The 22,884-nt window shown below is 42.8% G+C and overlaps 1 protein-coding gene across 1 annotated transcript in view; it reads left to right on the top strand.

Annotated features, from left to right (window-relative positions):
• The window catches only part of AMMECR1 (AMMECR nuclear protein 1), a gene marked incomplete at its 5' end in the record, with an annotated part of 85,449 nt that overhangs the window by 56,874 nt on the left and 5,691 nt on the right, over positions 1 to 22,884 (top strand). Inside the window, 2 exons of the mRNA XM_083372352.1 lie at positions 19,048 to 19,138; positions 21,782 to 21,878. Coding sequence (XP_083228478.1) covers positions 19,048 to 19,138; positions 21,782 to 21,878 — 188 coding nt within the window. The remainder of the gene's footprint in view (positions 1 to 19,047; positions 19,139 to 21,781; positions 21,879 to 22,884) is intronic.

The following is a 22,884-nucleotide window of genomic DNA, read 5'->3' as shown; positions in this document are numbered from 1 at the left end:
AATACCAAAATGTTCTCAACCAAGGCCTTTCAAGATTTGATGGAATTGGCAAAAAAAAAGTTTTATCCCATCCAGTATCCTCTAGAACAGGGGCCCCCAACCTTGGCAACTTTAAGACCTGTGGAATTCAACTGCCAGAATTCCCCAGCCAGGGCAATTCTGGGAGTTGAAGTCCACAGATCTTAAAGTTGCCAAGGTTCGGGACCCCTGCTCTAGAAATTTGTGTGGGGCTAAATCTCAAAGACCATTTGGCCATTGTAGCCTGCCTTACACAAAAGGGTTGGAACAACATCTGTCAAAGTTCCCAGATAGCACAACCCATATTGATTAGGTGTTCCAGAGCTCCGCATTTTAGCATCTTGGTAGCATTAGGAGACCATAAGTACTAGATTTTTTGTTTGTTTGTTTGCTTGTTCATTATTTAAGAAAGACAGACCGAAACATTGGACTGCCCACAATAGAAACAGATCTCTCTCTCCTTTCTTCTCTTTTTAAGCTGCTGGAGTAGAACATACTACGGGATTTTTATTTTTATTTTTCAGAGCTGGCAAATAATCACCCTCATAGCATTTTGCATGCAACTCTTGTGAATTGGCTGCTCAGTCTGAATAACTCCTCACTTGTGAATGGCCATTTGCTTGGTTTCTGAATCGGAATACGTCTTAAGTCTAATAACATCTAGAGATTATTTTAAACCCCAGTCTGCTTACAGGAAATGCTAAGGAACTCCTCTTGGGGTTAGCTATGTCCCCTAATATTGGATAGTCATCGCATTGTGAATGGTACAATGCAATGTGCTGTGAAGAGTGTTGCCTTTGCAAAACTGCATGCCTGAGGTGTCCAAATACTCATAATGTGGCTTCAGGTCTGTCCAACACAGCTTTTCTCTCTCTCGGAATGTAGGGCTTAAATAAATAGAAGAGTATAAATTTTAAGTCCAGCTCTTTGTGTGCAAAATCTAGGACTTCTCCATTCCGTTGCCAACTGTCTATATGATGTATAACTCGGCAGCTGAATATCTCCTGGACACAGCAAAGGCCCATAGGTATTTATAGATGGCTGTGTAACAGACCCAGAAAGGGAGTAGCAGCCTTTTTATATCTTTATAATTCTAATGCTAGTTGACTAAGCTATTTTTGTTTGTTGGTTTGTTTTTGTTTTGTTTAGACTAAGCACTTGCTTCTTGGGGAAAATGTCTCTCTGGATTAAATCCTTGATATTCTCAATAAAGAGAGGGGAGGAGAGAACTGAATATCCTATTGAGAACCTTGGGGTAAAACTACACCTTACTTCCAATTGCAAAAGAATAAAGGACTCTCCTTTAGCATCCACAGAAAATGGGGATCCCCTTTTCTGCCCTACAAGCTTATTTCCCATTTTGAAACCCTGATATGGGAACACTTTCTTGGGAGAAAGGGGTACTAATGGGGCATGAGCGGTACTTGAACACTGAGGTTGGGAACATGATAACGTCTTCATTTGGCCTAGTTTTGTTGGATTTTTTTTAAAAAAACAGAACACTAGATCTTGCAGGTTGACCATCAGTAGAATAATGAGGTCATTTTTCCTCGCATTTTTGTTGATTAGAAATAAAAGCTAGGTGACACCAGCAGAGAAGCTACTTGTCCTCACCCAGCAGTTCCAATTAAGAAATCACCTTTGCTTAAATTTTGCATTCCTTCCCACAGCAAGGAAATAATGCAGAATTTAGATGACCATTTTTGTGGGTCCTTGATGCTCTCTTGAGCTTGCTTGTTTTGGCACTGATGATATTACCTAGCTGGGCAAGGAGAAATCTACAAGAAGACAACCAAGCTCAGAGAGCACCTCATGATGTTACCTAGTTGGGCCATGAAACATCTGGGGAAAAAAACCCACCACCACGCTCAGAGAGCACCAAGGACCCCACAGTTCAACTCTGAGCTACAAATATTCTCTTCTGCCAATGCCAATTTATTTATTATTTTAGTAATTAAAGCTGGGGAGCTGAGAAAGGAACCAAGTTGAGTCGTCTTCTCACTGTCCCAGGGTGATCCATCATTTTTAAAGACTTGGTTTTCTAAGTGGGAATTTAGGCTTTCAGTTTGACTTGGAAGGGTGTGTCCCATTAACTTTTATCTCATGGCTCCGTAGATAACCTTAGACAGGAGAGTAGGATTTTATTGAAATGTTGGATCCTTAAAAAGAAATAATGCGTCACTGTATCTAGCCCTTACAGTGAGACCGCTTATGTCATCCGTGTTTCTTTTAAGGGGGACGGCAGTTATGCAATGTGAATGGCAAAAAGTCATTTCAAGATGGCTAGAATATGACCTAAAGAGAGAATGTGGTTCTTCCACCTGGTATAACTGCTCATTTCCAGACCATCCCGAAAAGGCCATCCGCCCGGTTAGGAGACCTTACTTCTTTAGGTAGGCTATTGATGACCTTGTGGGAGCTAATCCAGCAATTTGCTAACGAATGCCAAATCAAAGGCTTTCCAAATTCCAAACGTTCTCCGGAGCCCGCCGTGTTCCTGCAGTTGGTCAGCCTGACCTTGTTTGGGGGAGGAGGGGATACCCACGGTCTTCTGCTTGAGGGTCACTCAGCTGGCTCCGAGTGGTCTTTTCTCCCAAGAGAAGGAATTTCGAAGAGAAGGAGGAGTGAATTGGCTGCCATTAGCTCCCACGTGGTTTTTCAAATTGCTGCCATTTTTTTTTTCACCTGTTGTTTCACATATACTTTGCACGTTTCTATAGCCACTTGCCCCGAGGGTCGCCTGGGATCGTGAGAGTGCAAACGCAGACCTTCCATTTTTGTCCATTCATCCTTCCATAGCATGGCTCTGTGTGACTTGCTCTGCTCATCAGCTCATGCTGCCCGGGGCTTTTATTGATTTATTTATAAGGATGGGTGGCATATGGTTGACTCCTCTGGCAAGAGTGTCCCTTCCCAGGACTTGCCCCACCAACTTTGTCAGGGTGCATATAGAGGAGGCTCAGGGCAGATGGCAGGGCGGATGAAAGTGGCAGTGCTCCACAGAAGGCATAATTTTGACCTCGCCTCTGTATCTAAGCCAGGGGGGTCTTCCAACCTGGCCCCTTTTATGACTTGTGGACTTCAACTCCCAGAATTCCTCAGCCAGCGTGCCTGGCTGAGGAATTCTGGGAGTTGAAGTCCACTCTTTGTTGGCCATTGAATTGCATACATTTTCCATGCACAAGGCCCTGAGTTGAGTTACCAGAGCGACTACGAGCATCTCCAAACCCATCTGAAATCTTGAAAAGCCACCCACAGCTTGTTTTGGCACAAAATCAAGCCACTCCAGCATTTGCTTTCTTCCTATAGGTCGTTTGCTTACTGCTAATCTTGTAAGCCGCCCTGAGTCTTCGGAGAAAGGCGGGATATAAATGGAATTAAAAATAAGTTTGTCAGCTACTGCAACTATATATTTTTGAATCAGCTGCTATTTTTCTCCAGATGACTTGTGTCTCAAGAGAACTGGGCTGTTTTCTGTAGAGCCAAATGTTGACCTTGTGCATTTCCATAGGGAATAGCATCCATAGGGGACCCCTCCTTCCTTTTTCCTGAGGGTACAAAATGTCAGTTTTCCCCCAGTAATGACCCTCCCTGGATTTAAAAAGTAGCCCTTTTTTGTCACAGGCTCTGAAGCTCTCTCTTCTCAAGGGTATGAAATGTACGTGTGCATGTATGAAAGACAGTAGAGAATTACTCATTAATAACCTGACATGTTCGGCTTAGCTGAATACTACATGCATGGATCCCACAACTTTCTGCCTAATTAATTTTGCTCTGACTGTTGCTAGGATGAGCAATGAAACAGCTCAAGATTAACATACTTTGGTCCAGTTGCCACGATCCAACCTTTAGACAGCTTGGCCTGGATGATTTGAGGTTTCGTTGATACGCGCAGATTAGGTTGTTGCTTGAATGCTTGAATGTATGGGATGACGAATCTAAACTAATGGAATGGAGACTTCTATTCATCCTGAGTGTGAATTTTAGGAAGGTTCCTCCCCACCCCCCAACCTCTAAAATATCAAACAGGCAGTTTCGATTTACGACCATCCCATTTAAAGTTACAACAGCACTGGAGCGTCCCCATAGCTATAGTAGTGGCCAAAACTGTGGAAACCTTTTTGGGAAAAGTGTATTTTTGAGGTTTGATGGCTAATAACACCGCTTTTTTATTTTTATTATTTTTTTTGGAGTAGTACCATACAATTATATACTGCTCAAAAAAATAAAAATAAAAGGAAATGTACTGTATTTAATAGTAGGATGTCTTATTTTCTGTTCCCTTTATTTTTTTGAGCAGTATATATCAATGGAAAGATAAATTAATCAAGAATGTAATGCAACATAGTTTGTTCAATTATCTGTACCGTACTCTATGAAAAGGTACAGCCAAATAACCAGAAGAAGGAAGCACAACTTGCTTAGGTTGATATCGGGTAGCTTTCCTTCATATGATTGTAGCCAATGAGCAGGAGCGTCTAGAGAGCCAATCGGGCGTCATCTTGTTTTGGCAATGAGCCAATCAGATCCCAGTAGGATTCAGTTATCGATGTCATGTATTGAAGCCGAGAGGAGGACATTTGTCAGTGTGTTACGTGATCGCTGTCAAGTTGGTTGGGGTTTTTTTTTGTGTTCTTTCACTTAGTGAGCTTGGAAAACGTAATAAAATTCAAGTACTGGTGCCAAGACTTGATTGGTTTCCCAGAAAGCAATGTAAAATAGTAGTATTAAGTGAAGAAGGCTACTCTTATAAAGAAATTAGAAGAAAAATGGGTGGGAACTTAACCAAAGGTGGCTTTTCTACTGTACACTTTTCCCATAAGGTTTCCACAATTTTGGCCCCTACTGTATATGATCAAAATTTGGGCCACTTGGCGACCAGAATTTATTTACGAAAGTCGCAGCCTCCCAAGGTCACATGATCATCGGTTGCAGCTGGCTTCCGACAAGCAAAGTCAAAGCGGTAAGCCAGATTCACTTAATGACCAAGGCAAAAAAAGGTCATAAAATTGGGTCTGACTCACTTATGACTGCCTCATTCAGGGATGGAAGCTCCAGTCTCAATTGTGGTCGTAAGCCGAGAACTACCCATGTTGTAAATATTAAGTTCTGAAAATGAGAGGCAGGTGGGCGTTGTGAGTAAAAGCATCCAGCTAGAAACCAGGAGGCTGGGAGATCTAGTCCTGTCTTAACTGTGAAGTCATCTGTGTGACCTTGGCTCACAGTTTTCATTCTCAGTTCAAAGAAGAAGACAGTGGTGGCAAACCACTTCTTGAAAATGTGGCCAGGCAGTTGTCAGAGATCCTTGGTGCTCTCTGAGCTTGGTGGGGGGGTTTTTTGCAGACATTTCATTACCCAACTAGGTAATATTCTTGATGATGATGATGATGATGACACCCTGAAGAGATTATCTGGTTGGGTAATGAAACGTCTGCAAAGAAACCACCAAGCTTAGAGAGCACCAAGAAACCCACAGTTCAACTCTGAGCTACAAGTAGAGGCTAAAACATATGAAGAATGATTGCAGGCATTGGGTATGTCTAGTCTAGTGAAAAGGGGAGACATGATAGCAGCGTTCCAGTATTTGAGGGGCTGCCACAAAGAAGAGGGGGGTCAAACTATTCTCCAAAGCACCAGAAGGCAAGACAAGACCCAATGGATCAAAACTAACCAAGGAGAGATGCAACCTAGGACTAAGGAGAAATTTCCTAATACTGAGAACAATCAACCAGTGGAACCGCTTGCCTTCAGAAGTTGCGGGTAGCCCCATCACTGGAGGCTGTTAAAAAAAGACTGGGCAACCATTTGTCTGAAATCGTGCAGGGTCTCCCGCTTGAGCAGGGGGTTGGAGAAGACCACCTTCCAGGTCCCTTTCAACTCCATTATTCTGTGTTCTAAATATTCTCTTCTGTTGCTATCTAGATCAGGGGTGTCAAACTCAATTTCATTGAGGGCCGCATCAGCATTGCGGTTGCCCTCAGGGGGCCGGTTGGGTATGGCCAGGGTGGGCGTGGCCTACTGGGTGGGCGTGGCTAGAGTGCGTATGGCCTACTGGGTGGGCGTGGCCAGCTCTACATCGTTCGCACCAAGGGTGCCTATGGGGGCCTGGGCAGGAGTGGGACAGATCTGAGGGTCTCTGGCAGAAGGAGGGTCTCTGGACCAGGGCCAAGGCAGTGGGGGCCGTTCCCTCACTGTTTCCAGGATGGCTTTGGGGGCCGCATGAAACCACTTCGCGGGCCGCATCCGGCCCCTGGGCCTTGTGTTTGACATGTCTGATCTAGATTGACTGGAAGGCACACACACACACACACACACACACACACACACACACACACAAAGTTAACCAAATTCAGAAAAGGATTGTCTTGAATGTACGGTTCTTGCTCCCCGGATGAGCTGCCTGGTGTTTCCAGTTTAAGAACCACAAACCTATTCTCTCATCAGAAACAGCGTGGATAATTGGCTGGAGGTGTTGACAAGGCGTTAGCTAGAGAAAATTACATTTTATTGGGAAGCTTAAAGAATCGTTGGAATTTTTTTATCAGCGGTGTCAGACCTTTGAAGCGCATATGGCTAAAGCAAATCACACTTGACAGCTCTGGGCAAACGCTTATTTGAACACGATTTATGTGAGGCCCCTATTGAATTTATTTTATTTTTTATTTTTTTAACCCACAGTTCTTAACCGTGGCCTGTAGATATGTAGAGCAAATTGCCTGATGAAAAAAAAATCACAGCTTATCTCCTGAAGGGAGACACAGCAGTGAGATGGTTCCTAAGAAAAGAGACTGCAGAAGGGGAACTAAGCTCTGGAAATTTTTAAAGGGAAAAATGAGAAGTTGAAAGAGGCTATTAGGGAAAAGAGATGGTTCCCATTTCAATCTCATCTTTCCTTCAGATCACATAAAGCAATCAGAATGGCCCAGACAAATATAGTTTTAATTTTTAGGAATGCTGGGAAAAAATATATATGAAGATTTGTTCATCTTTCAGCTGAAAATCAAACTTTCACTTAGTTGGTTTTTTTTAACTTGTCTGTCTTCTGATGATTGAACCTCAACACCCAGAATTTTCAACAATGCCCTTCCTGGCTTGAGAATTCTGGAAGTTGAAGTCCATGCAACTGGAGGGCACCCCAATTTAGAAAAGCTGCCCTAAATTTAGAGGGCGCAATGGCTCAGCGGTTAAAGACACCGAGCTTGTCTGCTGGAGGTTCAAGACCCAAGTGCTATGCGAAGGGATGAGTTCCCGTTCCTGCCTCAGCTCCTGCCCACCTAGCAGTTTGAAAGCTTGCAAAGCATGGAAACGCGAGTAAATCAATAGGCTCCATTTTGATGGGAAGGTATTGGGACACTGTAACGTCATGCTGGCCACAAGACTTTGGACACCACTTGGCTTCCTTGGCTAAGAAATGGAAAAGAGCATTGCCACTAGAATTAGGCACAATTGGACAGGAGGAAACCTTTACCTTTCTTTTACCTGCTCTAAATTTGTTTTTTGTTTTGTATCCCATTGTTATTATTTCTACAAATATTATACCCTGCATTTCTGTTAAGAGAGTAAGGGAAGGAGAGGACAGGGTTATGAAAAACTGTGAAAGAGGGGGGGGAAAACAAGGGCAAAAGTATAAATCATGATATTGGGGACAACAGGTATTTCAGAGCTGAGAAAATATTTATGAAGTTGACCAGGCAGAGTTCCTTAAAAATGGCAAAACGGCTGCATATGTGTGTGTGTGTGTGCGTTCCTTTCATCTTCAGAAAGTTGCCAAATCCATATATATATGGATCTTTGGTTATTCAGGTTTTTTCTCGCGTAGAACTAAAGGTGTAGGCGCAACGTTTCGACGGAATCCCATCCGTCAGGAAGCTAAAGCCACCAGCCTGATGATGACGGATGGGATTCCGTCGAAACGTTGCGCCTTCACCTTTACTGCTACGCGGCAAAAAACCCGAATAACCAAAGATCCACATACAAACACCCGCAAAAACCTCAGAAAACATACATACATACATACATACATACATACATACATACATACATACATATATATATATATATATATATATATATATATATATATATATATATATATGCAAATTATTCAAATTGCTAATAAAGAATTTGGGAGGCTAAGATGATCATTTCGAACTCTTTTATGTTCTCATCAGTTAGTCATACCCTTTATCTGAGATTCGAACCCGGGCTGATTATATATGGTTGCTCCTGGAAGCAGCAGGAGGAACACTCCAGCCTGATGATGACGGATGGGATTTCGTCGAAACGTCGCCACAACTTTCTGAAGATGAAAGGAACGCGGGAAGAAACCCGAGACTCTAGATCTACACATACAGACACCCGCGAGAATCTACGAAAACAAATATATATATATATATATATATATATATATATATATATATATATATATATATATATATATATATATGTGTGTGTGTGTGTGTGTGTGTGTGTGTGTGTGTGTGTGTGTGTGTGTGTGTGTGTGGTGTGTGTGTGTGTGTGTGTATCCCGAGTGCCGCGTAGCAGAGTGAGCGCCTGTTACTCGTCCCAGCTTCTGCCAACCTAGCAGTTCGAAAGCACGTAAAAATGCAAGTAGAAAAATAGGGACCACTACGGTGGGAAGGTAACAGCATTCCGTGCGCCTTTGGCGTCTAGTCTTGCCGGCCACATGACCATGGAGACGTCCTCGGACAAGCGCTGGCTCTTCGGCTTTGAAACTGGTACATGGGTACATCAGCAAGAACATGATCTGGCTTTAAGCATGCAATTATTTAATTGATTTAAGACTCATGACACCGTTCTACTTTGCAGTCTTCCTCTTAAGGCACGTTGCTCCTGTGATGCATGCATATAATTGGCTGAAACTGGCATGAATTGAACCTTTTGGGGGATGGGAAGTGATGCTGAGCAGATCCACAGCCTTGGGGTTCTCGGTTGGTTTGTTTTGACTTCCTTTTTGCCTTCATGCCTCGTATTTATCAGTGGCCAAATCATTTCAGCAACAACACTGGGAATCTAAGATAGAGTTGGCCCAGGACTAGAAATTGTGTTGGGAATAGAGGGTTTGAATGGGCTGACAAGCGTTCGTGAAGGCGCCATAGTTAATTTAATTTTTAATAATATTTCTATACCGCCCTTCTCCCTGAGGACTCAGGGCGGTTCACAGGGCAGAATAAATAGTTGCCCATCCTTGTTATATGAAGCTTCTCAAAGAGACATCCAACTTAGAATTAAGGAGAAATTTCTTAAGCAGAGGGACAGCTTCCCTCCAAAAGTTGCAGGTGATCCATCACTGGAGGTTTTTAAGAAAAGATTGGACTGCCATTTATCCAGAATGGTATAGGGCAAGGGTCTGCAACCTTGACAGCTTTAAGACTTGTGGACTTCAGCTCCCAGAATTCCTCAGCCTGAGGAATTCTGGGAGCTGAAGTCCACAAGTCTTAAAGTTGTCAAGTTTGCAGACCCCTGATATAGGGTTTCCAGGAGGTTGGAAGGAAGACCTCCAAGATCCCTTCCAATTCTGTTATTCTGTAATTTTTTCCAAGGTTGTCTGGCTACAGTGAAAATCTCCCTGCTGTCGTCGTGCCCTTCTAGAAATAGACATGGGTGCTTTAATAGGTTGCCTATATTGCATGCCTCTATATTCTGAAGCACCACTTTCCAACTGATTCCAAAGATCTGCAGAGATCTCTTTCCTCTATTCTTTTGGCAGAAGCTATCCCCATGGCTAATACTGCAGTCCTGATTTTTCACTGGTGGAGATGATCAAAATAAGGGAATCAGACTTTGCTCTCGGAAGCGTTCAAAAGGCATTGGCTAACATTTTCAGCATCAGTAAGCGATTGCCCTTCCATAGGAAAAATTGGGACACCAACAAGGGGACATTATTGTGTTTTGACATCCGAAGATGTCGTCCCTTTGATCTTCAGGAGTATGAGCCTCTCCATTGTCCCAAAGATGCTTCTTCAAGAGTTAACTGGACTTTCTTTGTTTTTCCCTGAAGATGTTTTGCTTCTCATCCAAGAAGCTTCTTCAGCTCTGAAATGAGAAGTGAAACATCTTCAAGGAAAAAAACAAAATAAAAGTCCAGTTGCCTCTTGAAAAAGCACCCTTGGACAACCGTGACCTGGATGACTTGAGGACTTCCATAGACATCTCCATTGTAGTTTGTAAGCCCCCCCCCACTTCCGTTTTCCACCCACCTTGAAAGTAGTCATGGCATTCCTCCGTGTTTGAAAAAAATAAATAAATGTTTCAGCTTTCATCAAAATAATCAAAAGCAGCGTTGAGAGGCTTAACTACAAAGGATCTGATGTTGCTTTTGCCTTGAATGAAGAGCTCTTGAGTGTGTTGTGAGGTTTTTTTTAAGCGTTTTTCACTCTCTTGGGGGTTTGAAGATCAGTGATATCTCAGCAGCGAAAAGGCATAGTTCTCCTACAGGATAAGGTTGAGTTTTCTGTAGCTTTTATAGCAAGATGACCCTGCCCCCTCATTTGTGAGATAGAGCATTAGTTACACAGTCTTTTTTTGTATTCTAATTGGGAAAAAATGACAAGCCATTTCATATTGCAAGGCGGGTGGGAATTAAGAGCATGTAGACAGGAATAATTTTTTAGTAATCATTCTCTCCTGATTCTCTTGCATGTTTCTCTCTCTCTCGTGCCCAGGCAGAAAAGACAGCCACAGGATTTCTTTCAATTATTCCTAGAACCATTACTGTCGTTAATTTGCATGTATTTGCATATCTTTTTTTTAAAGTTCATCTGGTTAATAATACATCTTATATAAAAATATTAATTGAAATAGCAAGGCAATTAACGAAACAAGGCAAGATTTAGTGGGAGCTACTAAACGCTGATCCCTAGATTGATTCCGTTCCCCCCACAAAGCAAAAGTTGTTTTCATCCATCTGGAAAGGAGGGAGCCGCAAGAAAGAATAGTTGCTAAAACAAAAATTGCAAGTCCAAATTAGGCTGGATTTTCAGATGGGCAGTAAGCCCCGTCCAGCTTCGTTCCTTCAGATGTTTTGCATTATTGTTTTATTGCCAAGGGAACAGACAGACTCAGTTAAGGCAGACCCTTTAGGCCAGGATCCAAACAGTTCTTCTTTGGGAGCAGAATCAGTTCAAGGAGGTTAACTGGATGATTTAGCTGCTGTCCCTAGATCCCAGACTAGATCCTTCGCAGGGTTTTCCAAGCACATAACAAAACAGTCAACAGATTACGGGTAGCCCTTGACTTGCAAGTATACGTTTAGTAATCACTCAGAGTTACAGCGGCATTGGGGGAAGAAAGGGGAGTCATGACCATTTTTTACACTTAACGACCATTTACAGCATCCCAACAGTCACGGGACGAAAATTCAGCCCCTTGGCCACTGGCTCATCTTTATGACGGTGGCAGCGTCCCTAGGGGTCACGTGTTCCCCTTTGGCAATTGCAGTGATTCACTTAACATCTGTGGCAAGAAAAGGTCGCAGAAACGGGGCAAAATTCACTTAAGAGAAATTCTAGATTCAATTGTTGTCGTAAGTCAAGGACCACCTGTACTTACATCCTCTTTCCATTCTTGGCATTGGAATAGCTTCTTTCCCAAAAGGGGGGGTGGGGAAGCATACGTCTAATCAGTGGTGGGATTCAGCCGGTTCGCACCACTTCGGCAGAACTGGTAGCTAATTTTTTTGTGGCGCAGGCCCAGAGTGGACTTCCGGAAGTGGCATCCATGCAGAGAACCGGTTGTTCTCCTATTTGAATCCCACCACTGCTATCCAATAGATGCAAATTAAATCAGTTTTGGATCCAGAATATTTCCCTTCTCTTGTCCCCCAGTAAATAAGTCAGGATAAAACTTAGTAATAAAGCCCTTTTTACGTTCCTACCAAGAAGCTAATCAGCACCCACCTCCCAACCCCACCCCATCCCCCACCCCACAGTTAATAAGTGCAGAATCCAGATTCTTTTTAAGTACAGGATTGAGAATTTAAGGAAATGTTCTTGACTTCTCTTTGTAATTGAGTACACTGAACGGATATTCCAGCAGCTGCATTCCTTCCCTATTATCCAGGCAGGATACTCTTCCCTTTGCTTCGTTGATCGTATCCTGGAAATTTATACCGAGGCCTCCATAGTTACTCCTTCTTGCCCTATCAGTGAGAACCAGGCATGTAGTAGGAGCAAACCTGCGGCACTAATTTCGCTTGCACATTCTTCGAACGCCAGAACTCCTTTTTCTTCCCCAAATCTTGCAGCTAGGAGCCGAGATTTAATTTTTCCCAGGGAAGCCATAGAAGTGATGTCATGATGCTACTGAAAGACGTAGGCTGAAATATTTGGACCCCTTGGGGAAGGGTATAAGAAATAAAACAGATGCCACAAACTTCAAAGAGATTTAAGACATGTTGCTAGATTCCTGGGGGTGGAGAAATAGGTTTGAGTTTTTAAGGGATGAAATGGGTGCCCGGAGCCTATCCCTTGACCCTTGCCCACCCCTCAGAAAAGAAGGGAGAGATGTCCAAAAGATAGAGGCAGTTTTGTGAACAAATGTCTGGAATACTTTTTGCCTAAAGAAAATAAACAACCAGGTGACAATTTGTCCTTGTTCCAGACAGCAGTTGCTTTTATTGTACTACTTTGTGATAGCCAGCCATTCATCCAGGATTCGCTTTGTACTGGAGTTCTTGTTTGGCCTCTTCAGAGGTGTAGTATAATAGTAGTAGAGCTATGGTAGTTGGCAACATTGTGGGTTATTCCCTCTAATGCAGTGGTGGGCAGTTAAGCCCTTTACGATCTGTGCACTTGTCTGGCGCAAGAATTCTGGGAGTTAAAAGTCCACAGGTTGTAAAGCAGGGATCTTCAAACTTGGCCCTTTTATGACTTGTGGACTTCAACTCCCAGAATTCCTCGCCTGGCTGAGGAATTCTGGGAGTTGAAGTCCACAAGTCATAAAAGGGCCAAGTTTGAAGACCCCTGTTGTAAAGGGACCAGAGTTGCCCACCCACCCACCCCTAGGGGTACCACACACGCTAGAGAAACATGGGTGACTAAGAATCACCTGAACTGCCGTTACAACAGACTCCTATACAACCTGAGTTCACAGCTTTCCTCAGAAAGCTGACAAGATCGGCAGCCCTGCCCTTTTGAGCGATTTTTGAAGATTTTTGAAGTTTTCCGTTTTCGTTATGAAGTTTCATTATCTGGCCCTGTCAAATTTCCTGAAAGCCGGTTTCGATCTGACGCTTTGTCAGATGCCAGGAGAAGATCCTATTTTAACCTAGCGGCTTGCGATGCCTCCATCCATTTTATGTTGGGAAACGGAGGCTTTTCTGGAGAAGGCCACAATCATCCCTTTCGTGATCAGGAAGGGAGAGAAAGAGGGGTCGAAATGAGTAAACGCTGCTTTTTTCCATTCCTGTCTTTATTTCCACCTAGAGACAGTTCGTCACAATTGTTGGTCAAATGGCAGCTGCTGAGGGAAGGGAATAGTTTCATGCAGGAGCTTCCGGATAGATAACTATTGACAGAGGGTTTTAATAATTATTAGAATCCCTGCCTGCTGTTTTCACATTTTCTCCTTCAAACATCTGTAAAGTCCGTTATCTGTCACAAGAACAAAGAGCACTTAGTGCGGGCAGTCCTCGGCGTACGACCGCTTCTGTTGCTAAGAGAGACAGCTAGCTGTTAAGTGAATTTTGCCCTATTTTACGACCCTTCTTGTCATGGTTGCTAAGTAAATCACTGCAGTTTTTAAGTAGAAACCTGATTGTTAGTTGAATCTGGCTGCCAGAATTTAGCTTGACAAAAGGGCACAAAATATGATCACAGGACATTGCAGCTGTCCTAAATACATCCCAAATACATGTCAGTTGCCGTTTTTGAGTGTCTGTGGAGGTTCTCATTCACGCAGGTAACGGTGGTCCCAAAGGTGCTTTTTGTTGTAAAGACAAGATTTTTTTTTTCTTTAAAGACTTTTTGCTTCTCATCCAAGAAGCTTCTTCAGTTCTGAACGTGTCAGAATCCATTTATATCACATTCGTAAATGTATGTTTAAAACATTATTCCCTCCCCAATACGGATTCTGCCATCTCCCGAGGAAGGAAGAGCGTATGTGGATTCAGCCTGCCTTAAGATTATTTCAAAGACCAAGGAAAACTTTTGAAATAGGGGGATCAAAAGGGAGGGGGAGAGGAAGAAGGCAATAACTATAAAGATTCGAAGTTCCTTTTTTTCCCCACGAAAGGGATGACACGAAGTAAAATAATGGGGGCTGACCAAATGGGGTTGAGGGAAGGGGGGGTTGAACCGGGAACCCTTTATAAAGTTTCAATTTGTAAAACAATACTAAGTCCTGTCTTGTATTCCCACAACCAAGCATGTCCTAGTAAAGATTCCTTTTGGACTAGAACTGACTCCCAAGAGTTTTTGTCTTCCTAAGACGTGGTTTGGGCTGGGTCCTGACAGTACGTTTGAATGCCTTAAGGAAAAATCAGCAAGTCCGGCCGTCTTTAAAACAAGACATTATTTCTGAATATAATTTGAATGCAGCCTTTCTGTTGTTGTTTAGGTGACTGGCAAGATCCCTTCTTTCTGTCTGAATCTGTCAGATGGCTAAGATTATTATTAGAAATCAGTCTCTTTGTACAACTCATTCCCTTTTTTGTGGAAACAAAGCGACTACAGAGACGAGAGCTTTAGAATAGCCGTCCTCTAACTGTGGAAATCTCTCTTCCTTTCTTGGTGCATCTATCACAAGATTATTTTTAAAGAAAGCAAGTTAAGGCCATCCTTTTCCAGAATAGCCATCCGTTTCAGATTAGTAATATTTTAGACTACTCAGGGAATAGTCTGTCATGGTTCCAACAGATGGAACTCTTCAAAGAACTTTGAGGCATTGTTTTCCTTAAAGAATATTTATTCGAGTAACGTATACCATTAGTACAAACCTAGGGGAAGCCAAAATCTGAATTCCCCTCCCCTAAACACATAGTATCTAACGCAAATCCCTCCTCTAATTAACAGTCATAAATCACATTCTCCAATTAATTTGAAAAGCAGGCTTTCCCTCCAGTTCTCCAACCCCCCCCCCCCCCATTTCTTATCATCTCTTATTTCAAAAAACCTTGACTCTCATACTACTGCATTATTGTTATGTCTAACTAACTCTCATACAGATTCCTCCTCATTTCTTCCCCCCCCCCCCCGGTCATCTAATTCTAACTCTAAAACATAAGAAGGGAAAAAATGGCTGCATCTCCATATGTTGTCAAAGCAAGAACATCCGATGTTAGCAGCGTTGACATATAGTCATTCATTTAGTGACTGTTCAAAGTTACAACGGCACTGGGAAAAGTGACTTCTGACTATTTTTCACACTTATTGACCATTGCGGCATCCCCATGGTCATGTGATCAAAATTCAGAGACTTGACTCGTATTTATGACGGTCGCAGCATCTCTGCGGGGGTGTCACATGATCCCCTTTTGCAACCTTCCGTCAAGCATAGTCAATGGTGAAGCCAGATTCGCTTAAACAGCCGTGTGGCTGACTTAACAACTGCAGTGATTCACTGAACAACTGTAGCAAGAAAGGTCGTAAAACGGGGCAGAATTCGCTTAACAAATGTCTCGCTTAGCAACAGAAATTTTGGGCTCAATTGTGTTCGCAAGTTGAGGACTACCTGTGCTGAGTTGATACAGCCCAACTCTCTTTCGCCGACATTTAACACTGTCCTTAGCATTTCCACACGAAGTTTCCAGCACTACAATACAGATGTAGCTTGTTTCAGAGCAGTGCGCAAAACTCAGTCCAGCTATTTTGTTGACTCTGTGAGTAGCTTGTTTTTAAAATATTACAATACAAGGTTAACTTTGAAAACAGCCCAGAAGGGAAAAGGGGGGCAAGGAAGTAAGGAACAAAATAAAAAGAGTCCTTGTAGCAATTTTTTTAAAAAATATTTATTTATTTATTTATTGCCAGTTTTGTGCTTGAAGCATCAGGCAAGAAGCTGGGAGACTGTGAGTTCTAGTCCTGCCTTGGGCATGAAGCTAGCTGGATAACTTTAAGCCAGTCACACTCTCTGAGCCCTAGGAAGGAGGCAATGGCAAACCACTTCTGAAAATCGCTTGGTCCAGCCAGGCACTAGGAGTCATAAGGCACAAAACGAACCAATGTTTTTCCTGCAGCTCATACGTCCCGGTAGACAAGATTCTCCAAAGCACCTGAAAGCAAGGCAAAAAGTAAAAGATGGAAGCTTAATAAAGAGAGAAGCAACCTAGAACTAAGCCAGAGAAAGTTCCTGACAATAAGAACAATTTAATCAGTGGAACGGCTTGGCTTCAGAAGTTGTAGGTGCTCCATCACTGGAGGTTTTCAAGAAGAGAATTGCACCAGTCATTTGTTCAGAATAGTGTAGGATCTCCTGTTTGGGCAGAGGATTTGACCTCCAAAATCCTTTCTCGTTCCAATACAATACATTTTGCCTGACTCTCCTTTGGTGGTAGCATTGTTTGGGAAAACGTGGTGTGGATATAAGCGGCAAGCTTCATGCTAGGCCCAGCAATACATCTCCAGTCTCCAGACAACCTAACCTATATTCAGAAACAGCCTTCTTGCCAGAATACTCCCCGATATGACAAGATTAGTTTCTTTATTGCAAGAATAGAGCAACACACACAAAAAAATTTGCCCCTCTAGCGCACACAGCAATCAAAGCCTATATATATGATCCGTGTGCCGGAATTAAAATTGTAGGCTTTTTTTTAATTTCCTTCCACATTTCCACATCAACAATTAAGTGACCAAGGCTGTGGGTGGAAGACAACTACATTATGACATCGTGATTTTTTTGAGCCTGGCAACTGCAAAGTTCCTGTCTCACCAGCTTCATTTCTATCCGTAACCTTGCAATTGTGAGAACTTGTTACTCATCTGACATATTGGAGCTGGCTGTTGTTAACAGCCAACTTCCTGGTGTTATTTCTCCCTGCAGTCTGGTCCCCAGAAATAGCCGTCATTTCTTGCTTATTCATTCTTCTATGTCAGAGCCCTGCATTTAGGAAGTTGAGTTCAGAACATAACTTAAGTGCACTATAACCTAGGAGTCTCAGAGTTTAGAAGCCGTTTGATTTTTTTTTCCCTACTCTGTTAAGTGACATGAAGGTGGATATATTTTACATCGTGAGCTTACACCAAGGTGTGGTAAGGAGGTGTTGAATACTTTTGAGCCTCGTAGTTCTGGGACATAGGCTCCACGTAGCCAACCAAGTAGCTGCAGGAAAGGGTTGGGGAGGGATTTATTTTTTACAGAAATGCCCAGGGGGTTGGACTAGAAGACCTCCAAGATCCCTTACAGCCTTACGATTCTCTGAACTTCTATGGCCTGCTATCTCATCTATCATTCAGCATAGTTAATATAATAGTTGGCATTTGCAGGCTGAGTACAGATTGGTCTTTAGTCTAGTACAGGTGGTCCTCAACTTACGACAATCGAGCCCAAAATTTCGGTAACTACGCAAGACATTCGCTAAGTGAGTTTTGCCCCATTTTGTGACCTTTCTTGCCACTGTTGTTAAGTGAACGATTGCAGTTGTCAAATTAGTAACACAATTGTGAATCTGGCTTCCACATTGATTTTGCTTGTCTGATGGTCACAAAAGGGGATCACGTGGGGGCCAGGACACCATAATTGCCCACAAATACTTGCCAGTGGCCAAGCATCCAAATTTTGATCATATGACCAAGGGGACGCTGAAGCGGTCGTAAGTGCGAAAAACAAGTCACAAGTCCCTTTTTTTAGTGCCATTGTAACTTTGAACGGTCATTAAAGAAACAGTTGTAAGTCAAGGACTACCTGCAGGAAACTGCTTTGATGAGTTTTCTGAACCAGTTTTGGAAAAGGCATGCCTTTTCTAGAGCAATTGAGAAAAAAGCCGAACGTTCATATCTAATGTTAATTCTAAGGAAGAATCTTACACATGTTAGCACGATCAAACTGTAGATGCTTTGGGTTTACTTTTGATCCAGAAGATCTGTCCTATTTTCATTCCCCTCTATCTAGGCACATGCACATGTAACTTCTTTGAATCACCCACCAGGCGGGGGGGGGGGGGGAAGAAGTATCTGGTTAAAAATAAAAACAAGTGGGGCCTTCCTTAAAAAAAACCAAAAAACTGAAAAGCACCATTAGCCCAAAGTTACTTGTACCAGTTGCATTTGAATCTCTCAGCAATGCCTCTACAGAAAACTCAAAATCTTCTCTTCCTTTGGTGTTTCGTACGTCTGGGGGTTCCGCATTTGAATGTGTCTCTCTCTTAACAGCTGGGTTAGTCAGGAGTGCAGTTTGCTACAAGAGCTCGGGCATAATTAACAAAACCAAACCAACCCACCCTTTCCTAAATGTCTGGATCCACTGATTTCTCCTGGCTTCTTGGAGTAAAGTTAACCTTGTCGTTGTGTTTGTAAGAGTGCTCCAGCCCTGCGACCTGCTGCCTCTCCTGAGCTTTGAATTCAGCAGCTTCAGCCTCTGTATCACATGCCGAATGTCATCATTTTTGACAGGGGAAGCGGAGCAGACCAATGTTTGCAAGTTAGATTTGAGCTTCTAGGACAGGAGTCTTCAAACCTGGCCCTTTTAGAACTTGTGGGCTTCAGCTCCCAGGATTCCCCAGCCGTGCCTGGCTGGGGAATTCTGGGAGTTGAAGTCCACAAAAGTCCTAAAAGGGCCAAGTTTGAAGAGCCCTGTTCTGTGAGGACCACTAGAGGCTTTCAATGGTTCCATTCCTCTCCCCAAACCCTCTGAATGAGGAATAGATGTGCTTGTCCTGAATTCTTCCTTTCAAAAAGGCTAAACTGAAGTGGTTTTAAACCCTACAAGGAAGGGGAAAGAAACCCGGTCCAATAATAATAATAATAATAATGCAAAATTGGGAGTTTTATCTTTCTAACAATCTTTGTTTTCTTTTCTTCTTCTTATTTTTTTAATGTACTAATAAAACTGCCGGGTTTTTTGTTTTTTCAGGTGGGTGTCCATGGCATTAGAATAGAATTCATCAATGAAAAAGGATCAAAACGCACAGCCACCTACTTACCCGAGGTTGCAAAGGAGCAAGGTCATTGTTGCGCTTTATCTCATACGGTCTGGTGAAGAATTTAAACATGCCTAGGAACTTATAATGCAGTATTTGACCTTGCCCTGATGTCAGATGATGGAGCAGTCCTTTAATTGTAAGGGATGACTCTTCTTTTAAATGCCACTTACACACGTGTAGAAAGCAGATTCCCTAGGTTCGGAGTGCCTCCCTAGATTTCCAGGGATCCAGACATACTAAAAAAGCAGCAATGGGGCCAAACAGTGGGGAGAGACAGTGGGGGAAAAAAATCATCCATCCAGGTAGAAAAACTCCAGACACCAGCCATGCAAGAAGCTCTTTTAAAGGGCACTGCCACTATATATATATATATATATATATATATATATATATATATATATATATATATATATATATATATATATATATATATATTTAAAAAATTCCTCTTACCCAACTGCTCCAGGACACTGTTCTGACTCAAAATTGTCTTTTCAAGAGGCAACTGGACTTCGTTTTTCTTTGAAGAATGAAGCTTCTTCATTTCTGACTGAGTAGTGGGAGGGAATAGAAGGATTTATATTTATATTCCTTGCAGTCATCTGGTCGTTAACATTCTCTCTCAGAGCTGTTGAGGCCACTTGGAGTTTATCTATGCCCTCAGGGTCACCCTGAATCAGAGTGCAAATGGGTGTGAAATCTTAGAACCGCTGAAAGGACTACATTGTAGGCAGGAGAGAGGTGATGTCATATGCCTCCCCTTCTGTAGAGTGGGGGCTGGCTCAATTTACTCTCTGATTCAGGTGACCCTTGAGGGTACAAATAAACCCCCAAGTGGCCTCAAGGACTCTCAGAGAGAATGCTAAGGATCAGATGACCTCAAGGAATATAAATACTATTCCCTCCCACCATCGTCAGAACATGAAGAAGCTTCTTGGATGAGAAGCAGAACTTCTTCAAGGAAAAACAAAGTCCAGTTGCCTCTTGAAAAAGCACCTTTGGGACAACCAGGGCCTGGAGGACCGAGAATCTCCGTAGACTCTTCTGACATTCCTTTCAGATACACCCTTAAGATAGGTTGTTGAGATAATTCTCTGAAAAAAGGGCATCACCCAAGTCAAAGAAATAGAATTGACCTCGGGTTCTTTGAAGTATCCCCTAAGACCCCTTGTAAGGGACGTAAAGAGCCATAAAAATGGGAGAAACGCCAGGCCTCCCACTGAAAGCTACCATTAGCGGACATTTTCCACGCTCACAGTTCAGAGAGTGACATTTAGGGAGTGTAAGCGCTAGTAAAATTTTCACTGGTAGGAAATTGGATTTTTTTAAAAAAGTGACTAGAAGTTATATATTTGTCAGGGTTTCTGGGCTGTGAAAACGCAGGGCCAACTGCTTATAATTTGGAAAAGTTGCATGGATTTTATTATCCTTGATAGCAATATGTATGTAATAGACAAAGTGCAGGTTGTCCTCGACTTAATGACCACAACTGGGCCCAAAATTTCCATTGCTATTGCTAAGCGAGACATTTTGTTGCCAGCGGACCTGACAGTTGTTAAGTGTGCGTTGCCCCCATTTTACAACCGTTCTTGCCGCGGTTGTTAAATGAATTGCTGCAGGTGTTAAAGTAAGTAACAACGGCTGATTAAGTGAATCCGGCTTCCCCATTGACATTGCTTGTCAGAAGGTCACAAAAGGGGATCACGGCAACTGTCATAAGTACATGCCAGTTGCCAAGGGTCTGAATTTTGATCACGTGACCATGGGGATGCTGCAGTATGAAAAAGTCATAAGCCCCTTTTTCCCAGTGCCGTCGTAACTGTAAACGGTCACTAGATGAAGTCGGGGACTACCTGTAGTTAATCCTATTGCATTGCCATTGCTCTCAAAACTTTCTGACAGGCAGGAACCAAGCAATAGTTGTGTTGGGTTGCCTGGCTCAAAGGTCATCTCCTTTGATTAAAACATAACATTTGACCTCTGTGCTACAAAACGGATTTCATTTCAGGGGTCTTTCATGCTGGTTTGTTCTAAACTGCCTGGATCTGGAATATTGATTGGAATATAAATAACAAAAGAGAGACAACAGTCTACCTTTGATTCCTCCTCCTCCTCTCTGTTATTCCAGAAAAAGGGTCAAGACATTTAAATAGCAACAAAATTTCCCAGTGCACATCATGGCTGATTGAATATTCAGAAGCGTTCCGGTAGCCCCTTTTCCGATTAACAAGCTTTATTAAAAGACACGTTAGTTTCAAAAGAGGCTAGGTACTGTACACTGACATAGCAGTTGTCCTACTAAAACTGCAACACACTGCACTATGGATGATTAAGAATTGTTAATTTAGACTTTCCTACACACAGTTGGGCCTTGGTGTGGTACGGAACGCCAGGTTTCCATCATCCCCAGCCAGCACCAGATTGTGTTAACACTGGTTCTCATAACTGAACACGACACTGATCACAAGGTAGCATTGTTTATTGGGGATTATTCCTCCTAGTCTTGTGTTCTTTTGAAAATGTTCGGCTTTAGCCAGCTTACCTGCGTGAATTCTCCCTAGAAGTACAAATCTCCAGGCAATTTGTATTCTCTGCAATCAGTTAAAACCTTCTGCAAAGCTTTTAGAGCTGATTTTCTTGGTGTGTCCTCTTCTAATTCAACAGGCTGGGACCACATTCAGACCATAGATTCCTTATTAAGGAAAGGAGGTTATAAGGCTCCAATCACAAATGATTTCAGGAAAACAATAAAACTGACCAGGTAAGAAGTCCTACCCTGTGCTTTGCTGGGTTTCTACACAGGATCTTAGCTGTTCCTAACCCTTCATTCTTCTGGATGGAGAGCTGGGATCTGTTGAAGCCCTTCTCCCAGCTTAGGAGATAACGGTCCAAACGTTCCTACCATCACCGGGATCACTTTGGCCTTGGCTATCCACATCCATTCCAGTTCTCTCTTCTCCGTGGTGGCTCCTTCCCTGTGGAACGCCATCCCTGCAAAAAAATAAGATTGGCCCGGCTTTGACATTGAGGCCCTGAAAACCTGGTTTGGCCAGCGGGTCTGGGGACCTCAGAGTGATACCAAGCCCATCAAGTGGTTTGTTTGATTGTTGTTGGTGGGGTGAGGGGGGGATTGTTATTGGGTTTGTATTGGGGTTTTACTTCTGTAAATCGTCCAGAGTCACCATGAGTGAGTTGGGCAACCACATGAAGTTTCTTAATAAGTAAATCATAAAGACAGTGAAAGTTGAAGCCTGGGGCAGAGATGAGTTTGGGAAGTTATATCTTAACCAAGTGGGTCCTCCTAGCCTTAATTCTGTTGAGTTTTTCTTGTTCTTCTGGTTCTCTTAAACCAGGTGTGTCTTAATCCTCAAGCTTTATGCGGGCCTGGACAGCTAGTAAAGCGGCCCTACAAGATATAATAAAAACCATTTGTTATTTATATACATTAACTATATTAAATATTTTCTATGCGACCTAAGACAGTTCCTCTTCACTCAGTGCATCCCAGGCCAGCCAAAGGTTGGACACCCATATCTTAAACCTCAACAGAATAACGGAAGGGTGTGTGTGGGGGGGGGGGGGGGGGGCTTGGAGTCTTCTAGTCCAAGCCCCTTCTCAAGCGGAAGACCCTATACCATTCCAAACATTTCGGCTGCTTCTTTAACCGTTTTTTCTTCTTTAGCAAATAGCAATAGCACTAGACTTACATACTGTCCCATAGTGCTTTACAGCCCTCTCTGGGCGATTTACAGAGTCAGCTTATCGCC

Source organism: Vipera ursinii (genome assembly GCF_947247035.1).
Source record: "Vipera ursinii genome assembly, chromosome: 12".
Lineage (NCBI taxonomy): Eukaryota > Metazoa > Chordata > Lepidosauria > Squamata > Viperidae > Vipera > Vipera ursinii.
Note: the sequence above shows the minus strand (reverse complement) of the source record. Positions and strands in the feature narration are given on the sequence as shown.